This window comes from Megascapheus bottae, chromosome 17 (assembly GCF_031878675.1).
Source record: "Megascapheus bottae isolate mThoBot1 chromosome 17, mThoBot2.hap1, whole genome shotgun sequence".
NCBI lineage: Eukaryota > Metazoa > Chordata > Mammalia > Rodentia > Geomyidae > Megascapheus > Megascapheus bottae.
Window position 1 is genome coordinate 12,564,068 of NC_143525.1, and position 8,522 is coordinate 12,572,589.

The following is an 8,522-nucleotide window of genomic DNA, read 5'->3' on the forward strand; positions in this document are numbered from 1 at the left end:
AGCTACTCAGGAGGCCGAGATTTGAGAATCAAAGTTCCAAGCCAGCCCAGGCAGACAGATCCTTAAAACTTTTATCTTCAACTAATCAGCAAAAAGCCAAAAGTAGAGATGTGGCTCAAGTGGTAGATCATCACTAGCCTGGAGTGAAAAAGCCCAGTGAATGTTCAAGCACTAGTACATGTGTGCACCCATGCACACACACACACACACACACACACACACACACACACACACACGAGCAGGCACACACGCGCACACACACACACACACACACACACACATTCTTAATTTGTTCTCATTGAATGAGAACATTCCAAGGAATGGTCAGGCTTCGGACACGGACGCAGGTAGATCTTCAGTTGTTCTTTCCTCAGAATTAATTTCTCACTCCAACAGCAAGCCCTATCCCATGATGACAGCAGGCCACCAGAAACTTCAGAACTCCCCCAAAAGCAGAACTTCTTTGACCTCACAATACCAAAACAAACAATAAATAACTGAAAGTAATTCTCATAGACTGTCTTGGTTTCCACAACCAAGCAGAAGCCCTGCAGGCACTGATAAATCAGGCCTTTTATCTCAAGCTCATTCTGAGAAACAGGTACTCCTCTCAGTAGTGGGGGGGTACGTGGTTACAGGGTGTGTGTGTGTGTGTGTGTGTGTGTGTGCACTCCAATGTGTGTGCCAGTAGCTTAAGCCTGTAATCCTAGCTATTCAGAAGGCTGAGATCGGATCATTACAATTAAAAACCACCTCAGGCCAATAAATCTGAAAGACTCTTATCTCCAAATAATCAGCAAAAAGCTAAAAGCGGAGTTATGGCTAGAGCCTAGCCTTGATATGATAAAGCTAAACAAGAGTGTGAGGCCCTGAATTCATGTTGTGGTACCTACACTAGAACACACAGAAGAAAAGAGAGAAAAAGGGAGAGGGAGAGGGCAAGGGAGCCAGAGAAGGAGAGGGAGAGGGAGAAATACGAGAAGAAAGGAAGGAGGGACAGAGAAAGAAAAGAAGGAAGAAAGCAAGCAAGCAAGCAAGCACCTTCTTTTGGAGGTAAATATGCAAATTTTGAGAAAAACTGAGAAGACAGCAAAAGCCTACTATCATTAATCAGTTAATATATATATATATATATATATATTTTTTTTTTTTTGGTCAGTTGTGGAGCTTGAACTCTGGGCCTGAGCTCTTCAGCTCAAGGCTAGTGCTCTACCAGTCTGAGCCACAGCACCACTTTCAGTTTCCTTGTGGTTAACTGGAGATAAGTGTCTCATGGAGCTTTTAGTGCCCAGGCTGGCTTTGAACCATGATCCTCAGATCTCAGCCTCCTGAGTAGCTAAGATTACAGGTGTGAGCCACCAGTGCCCAGCTGTATTTTTCATTTTTGCAGAAAGGATCAGGCTAGCCTCCGATTCCTCATTCTCTTTCATAATCTTCCCGAGTAAGACTACATAGGCTTCCCATCATGCCTGGGTTCAACACATGTCTTTTACAATTTTCTTTCTGTGAGGAGTTCTCCCTGTGGGAAAGAAGCCAGAACACATCTGTTCTGTGCTTCTTAGTTTATCACATACTTCTCAGCTTGTCCCACTACACCATTGCCACCAGCCCACCAGGAAAATAGCATCAGGCCACCCTTTCTACAGAAGAGGCCACAGAGACTTGAAGACATGAAGTGGTTTGGCTGAGCCTTCAAACAGCTTAAGGAACCAAAGAGGAGCTAGAACACACTAACCCTAGGCAACTTCCTTTGTGTGACAAACTGTCCGACCTCCTCCATCACCACATCCTCCCCTTGGCCTCTTGAGCTGCAGCTCCTCCATCTGCAAGGGCTCCAGCCTTCCTTATCGCCCTGCCTGCCAGTTTCTGCCACACCTCTTCCCTGACCTTCGTTCCAGTCTCCAGCCTATGCACCCGTGGACTGGGAAGCTGCGGCTCACTTTCACTCGCTGCCTCTGTCCCTCCTGACGACGAGCCAGGCCATGTGCACGGGAAAGTGTGCGCGCTGTATAGGGCTCTCCCTCATCCCTCTCTCCCTCATCTGCATCGTGGCCAACGCGCTCTTGCTGGTTCCTGATGGGCAGACTACCTGGACCCACGACCATCTCAGTTTGCAAGTCTGGCTCATGGCTGGCTTCATCGGTGGCGGCCTGATGGTGAGAGGGTAGGGGGCACTGATGGCTTCTGAACAGGAAGGAAGGGAGAGGGGTTGGCAGTGTGGCTCCGTGGTAGAGCATTAGCTATTGAGTGAAAGCGTCAGGTACTGAGTTCGTGTCTTGATAGGAGACTGAAAAAAAGAAAAAAGATTGGAAAGGGGAGGAAAGGGTAAGGGACTGGTACATGGAGGTGGGGTGGCAAGGAGCTGGAGCTTGTCCAACCAGCCTATTCTGTGCTGGTCACTCTGTAAAAGGCCATGGAAGACCCGGACTCTGAGAGCGAAGTCTGAGAGAAGCAGGCGGCAGGGAACCTCAAATCTCCAATGAGCTGCCCTTTAGTGAGAGCAGACCCTTTCTGTGCTGCCTGCCTCCTTGGTTGAGTCATCAGATGTGGAAAACACCTTAGATAGATGTTGAAGGAACAGCTGGCATGGGGGAGCTTATCAGGGACAGGTAATAAATCCTAGGCAGGGGGAGGAGGGGAAGTGGAAATGTCTGCAACTAGGAGGTGCTATCTCAATCCACCATGGCTTCAGTGTCACCCTCCTCCGTGTCCAGTTATTCTCAACAGACCTTTCTTTTATTTTAAATAGTTTGAAATTTTTTCTTTGGGTGTGCTGGAGCATGGCTGGCACAGCAAGTACCTAAGGCTCTGAGTTCAAACCTCAGTAGTGCCAAGAATGTTATTTGGATGGGGACTGGAGCTTGAACTCCAGGCTGGAGTGATGTTCCTGATTTTTTTTTTTCTCACAGCTACTGTTATACAACTTTAAACCACAACTCCACTTTTGGTTTTCTGGTGGTTAATTGGAGATTTTAAAAAAAAAAAAAGTCTCAGGAACTTTCCTGTCCAGCCTGGCTTCCCACAGTGATCCTCAGATCTCGGCCTCCTGAGTAGCTAGGATTATAGGCATGCGTCCTCGGCACTTGGTGATGAGGGTCTTTTAAAAAGAGGGAAAGAGAGTCTAATTTTCTGGATTTCCCAGGCCCCATCCTTCAAAATCCTCCCCATTTAGGGGAACTGCTGGATGATTGTATCATCATGGAATAAAGACAACAGTCCATCATAGCTCCCTGCCTCTCAGGACAGTCATCTGGTCAAGTCCCTTGGCAGAGGTCTTCCCTCCATCCCTGTCCCTGTGACATCTCTATTAGCTACAATCCTAGCTAACTGAGAAGCTGGGATCTAAGATTGTGGTTCAAAGCCATCCTGGGCAGGAAAGTGCATGAGGCTCCTATTTCTAGTTAACCATCTCCAAACTGGAAGTGGAGTTGTGGCTCAAAGTAAAGCACTAGTCAGAGCAGTACCCCAATCTGGAGTTCAAACCCCAGGACTGACATAAAAAGAAAGCAAGCAAAACCGGAAGCCACATGAGAAAAGGAAGGCATTTTGTTGACTGCAGTACACCTGGTACAAAAATCAGAGCCTTTAGTCATTAGACAAGACATCCATAGTGACCAAATGAGCACAATAAATAGATAAGCAAGATAATTTTAGATAAATGAAGGTGCCATTAAGGCATAAATAAAGCAAGGTATGATCATGAAGTCTCCTAGGGCAAAGTGAAGAAGCCACATATTTTTTTTTCTTTTGGGGAACTGGAAATCAAATTCATGAAGCCAGGTGCTGATGGCTCCTGCCTGTAATCCAAACTACTCAGGAGGCTGAGCTCTGAGGATCTGGGTTCAAAGCCAGCCCAGGCAGAAAAGTCCATGAGACGCTAGCTTCAAAATAACCACTAAAAGCCAGGAGTCAGGATATGGCTAAAGTAGTGGAGTGACAGCTTTAGTTGAAAAAACTAAGAGACAGAGATCAAGCCCTGAGGTCAAGTCCTAATACTGGCACCAAAAAATAAATAAATAAAATTGAGTGTAAGGCTTTGTGCATATTAATCACACATTCTATCCCTGACAATACTTCCATCCAGGGGCCACATTTTGCTGTAATTTTAGGTAATGCTTTTGTTTTTGTTTTCTTTCTATTTTATCTTTATTTTTTTCTTTTGCCAGTCCTGGGGCTTGAACTCAGGGCCTGGGCACTGTCTTTGAGCTGCTTTTTTGCTCAAGGGTAGCACTCTACCACATGAGCCACAGTGCCACTTCTGGCTTTTTCTGCTCACGTGGTACTGAGGAATCAAACCTAGGACTTCATGCATGCTAGGCAAGCACTCTACCACTAACCCCCATTCCCAGCCCCTATTTTACCTGATCAGACAGGCAACCAGTGCAGCTAAGGTTTAATGGGATTAGCTAAGATGGATAAAGGCCAGATCATGCATACCTTTGAAAGGCATAAGTAATTTAAATTTTATTATAAGTACCACAGAAAACTACTGAAAGATGTGTTAATTTTTTTGAGCATTTGTAGGAGAGCATATCTCTTATACATACCTATTAGTACAATGTGAACATTTTAGTTGTTTCACATAGCACTGGATTGAAGAAGATTCCTCTGGTGGTTGTATGGAGATGAATAATCAGCAGGTCGATAATTGATGAAGAAAGACCAGCCAGGTGCTGGTGGCTCACGCCTGTAATCCTAAGCACTCAGGAGGCTGAAATCTGAGAATTGCGGTTCAAAGCCAGCCTGGGCAAGAAAGTCTATGAGACTCTTGCCTCCAATTAACCACTAAAAAACTGGAAGTAGAGCTATGGCTCAAGGGGTAGAATGCTATCTTTGAGCAAAAGAATTCAGGGCCAGTTCCCAGGCCCTGAGTTCAAACCACATGACCAAAAAATAAAATAAAGTAGAATAACTGAGGCAGTGCACCTTTAAGCCTAGATACAATTCAAGAGTTTGAGATCTGAGAATCCTAATTAGAAACCAGAGCAGGCAGATAAGTCTAAGAAACTCTTGCCTCCAATTAACCAGCAAAAAAAAAGGCTATAGTAGTGGAGGTATGGATCAAGTAGTAGAGTGCCATCCTGGAGTAAAAACTTCTAAGGGACAGTGCCTAGGCTCTGAGTTCAAGCCCCAGTATAGGAAAATTTTAAAAATAAAAAGCAAAACAAAGAACCTATTCTGCTATAGCAAAGGCAAAAAGGGGCAGGTAGCTGGTGGCTCATGCCTATAATCCTTGCCACTCAGGAGGCTGAGATCTGAGGATCAAGGTTCAAAGCCAGCCCAGGAAGGAAGGTCTGAGAGACTCTTATCTCCAATGAGCCACCAGAAAACAGGAAGTAGTACTGTAGCTCAGAGTGGTAGAGTGCTATCCTTGAGCTGAGGAGCTCAGGGTCAATGCCCAGGCCAAGTTCAGGCCCCATAACAAACCAAAAAAAAATGGTGGGGGGTGCAAGGGCTGTTGAGATAGATAAAGCTGGAGGCAAAGTGAGGAGCCTCAAGTGCTTTGCCAGTACCCTTTTCTAGGGCCTCTTTATTATTTTGGGGGCGAAGGATACTGGTGATTGAATATATGACCTCAGTGGTGTTATCCAAGCACTCTACTACTTAAGCTACATCCTCAACTCTTTCATTTCTATTTTGCTTTTGAAACATGGTCTTGATATCTTTTTGCTCAGACTGCCTTCAAACTCAAGATCCTAATGTTTCTGTTTCTGGAGTATTAAATCCTTAGGACACACACACACACACACACACACACATATTAACTGAAGATGCATATTAAATTTCGAGTGGTCGCACAGGAGGGATGGAATGCTGGGTAACAGGGACAGTAATTATGGAAATCTAGTAGAGAGGTAGAGGAGTTCTCCTGGAAGGTGAGTAGGAGCGGAATGTGAGGAAGAAGGAGAAAGGACTGACAGATTCAGGAGCCAGTGAAGACAAGTTGATATTTGAAATCTTGGCAGGGTGTAGGAAGATCAATGTTTTTTCAGGCTAGGTGAATTAGTGGATATTTTTCCATTGGTGAATACAAGAAAGTCAAAAGTAAGATGAATTTGTGGGAATATTGTGTGGCCAGTATAGAGCTGGCTAAATTGAGCACTGTCTTCAGACAGTTTGGTTTACATCTGCAGACATCGGGTGGTGACAGCAGAAGGGACAGCCCATTGCCTGGAAGGAGCCGGACTTGGTGAAAAAAAATCCACAGGGAAAAAAAATGATCTGAGACTGAATATTGGGAAATCCTACAGTGTAAATCAGAAAACTGTGAACATGCACTTACGCATGCCACCATAATCCCAGCTCACTCGGCTCTACCACACCACCATCCCTGTCTGCTGTTGAACTCTAAATACTAGAATACATATTAGAGTTAGACAAAAACCAACCTGTTATTAAACTCTTAAGAACAACTTGTAAGGTAAGTCTAGCAGCCCCATTTTCACAGGTCAAAAGTGAGATTCAGCCAAGTTCTGGTGGTTCACACCTGTAATCCTAGTTATTCAGGAGGCTGAGATTTGAGGATCATAGTTCACAACCAACCCCAGGCAGGAAAGTTCATGAGACTCTTAGTTCTGATTGACCACCACAAGTGGCACTGTGGCTCAGAATAGTAGAGTGTTCCCTTAACCAAAAAGCTCAGGGACAACTCCCAGGCCCTGATTCTGAGCCCCAGGACTGACAAAACAAAACTGAAATCCAGAGAAGCCAAACAACTACTAGAATGTAAGGGAATGCAGGGATGGCTAAACCTAGGTCTCCTGTGGGGAATATATAATATTGAAGCCTGCCTTACAGGAAGTCACACTCTGGATAGAGGTAGAGTAGGCAGGTAAATAATGATAAGTGAAGGTTGATCCCATCTTGTTCTCAGAAAAAAAGATAAGATTCGTTCTATATAGTCCAAAGGGCTGAGTGTCTTGACAAATTCCTGGAGGAAATGAGCAATGTTGCAAATAAAGTCTTGAGACTCCGGAGGACTTTTTATCTATCACAGACTGTTGACCCACAGGTGCTATGTCCAGGAATTGCCGCTGTTCGTGCAGGGGGCAAGGGCTGTTGTGGTGCAGGCTGCTGTGGAAATCGCTGCAGGGTAAGACCTAAGTGAAGAAGAGATCCAGGCCAGGCATGGTAGCACAGGTCTATAATCCCAGCACTCAGCAAACTTAGGAAAAGCACCAGCTGAAATCCGCATGGTTCATGCAATCACATCCAGACCAGTTGTTGAGCTACATTTGTTGATCTTGCATGAGGGGATGAGGTGGGGAGATTGAGGTCTGTGAACCCTTCCTTTTAGACCCCCTCTTCAGGATTCCAGACCCCCCACCCCATCCCCTCCTCCCACTCGCTGATCCATCAGTCCAACAAGCGAGGAATACAACAATTGGGAAGCTTCCACACCGGCAAGCTCTTGGTCTAGCTTCACTCCAAGACTGGGGTTGATGGCAAATGCATTATGAACATGTCTGGAAAGGAATGTGGTGCCAGGTGCAGCTAGGCACGACTGTTCCACCTGGGACCCCACCACTGTAACCAACTCCCATTCTGCCCTCCATCCAGATGCTTCGCTCCATTTTCTGCTCGGCCTTCGGGATGCTCGGGGCCATCTACTGTCTTTCCGTATCGGGAGCCGGGCTCCACATTGGACCCAAATGCTTAAAAAATGGCAAATGGGACTACCACCTCCAAGAAACAGGGTAAGTCTTCGCCTGTATTTGAACCCCACATATCCTGTGATCCCCCCTGACCCCCACATGAGTCAACCTAGGCCAGATCAGGTTTCAAGAAAGTTCCACTGGGCGGGAGTCTGCCCTAATGGTAGAGTGCTTGTCTAGCATGCACAAAGCCCTGGGTTTGATTCCTTGATACCCTATACACAGAAAAAGCTGAAGTGGTGCTGTGGCCCAAGTGATAGCCCGCTAGCCTTGAAAAAGCTGAAGGAGAGTGCCCAGGCCCTGAGTTCAAGCAGGGAGAAAGGGGGGAGGAGGGGAGAGAGAGAATAGGACTTGTGCCTTGGGATTCATATGCTATAGAGAAGTGGAGTCAGAACAGAACAGAAAGACCTCTTCCCATGCTCACTCCTCAAATAAACTATGAGAAACTGGATACAGTGGTGCATATTCCTGTTATCAATCCCAGCTCTCGGGGACAGTACCCAGGCCCTGAGTGCAAGCCCCATAACCACCTTAGCAGGAAAGAGTGTTCCCTAGCTAGTCCCTGCTGCCTCACACTTGTAATCCTAGCTACTCAGGAGACTGAGATCTAAGAACTGTGGCTCCAAACCAAGCTGGCCAGGAAAATCTGTGAGATACCTATCTCCCCTTGACCACCAAAGAGCCAGAAATGGAGCTGTGGCTCAAGTGGTAGAGAGACAGCCTAGAGCAGAAAGAAAAGCCAAGCAAGAATGTAAGGCTCTGAGTTCAAGCCCCAGTACCAACACACACACACACACACACACACACACACACACACACACACACACACACACACACACACACACGAGGAGAGGGATCTCCCTCTAG

At 46.1% G+C, this 8,522-nt stretch overlaps 1 protein-coding gene across 1 annotated transcript in view; it reads left to right on the forward strand.

Moving 5' to 3' along the window:
- Window positions 1-1,834: 1,834 nt before the first annotated feature.
- Window positions 1,835-8,522, forward strand: part of Tm4sf5 (transmembrane 4 L six family member 5) — a 7,195-nt gene continuing 507 nt past the window's right edge. The window contains exons 1-3 of the mRNA XM_090351605.1: window positions 1,835-2,156; window positions 7,013-7,093; window positions 7,561-7,697. Coding sequence (XP_090207731.1) covers window positions 1,983-2,156; window positions 7,013-7,093; window positions 7,561-7,697 — 392 coding nt within the window. The 5' untranslated portion in view covers window positions 1,835-1,982. The remainder of the gene's footprint in view (window positions 2,157-7,012; window positions 7,094-7,560; window positions 7,698-8,522) is intronic.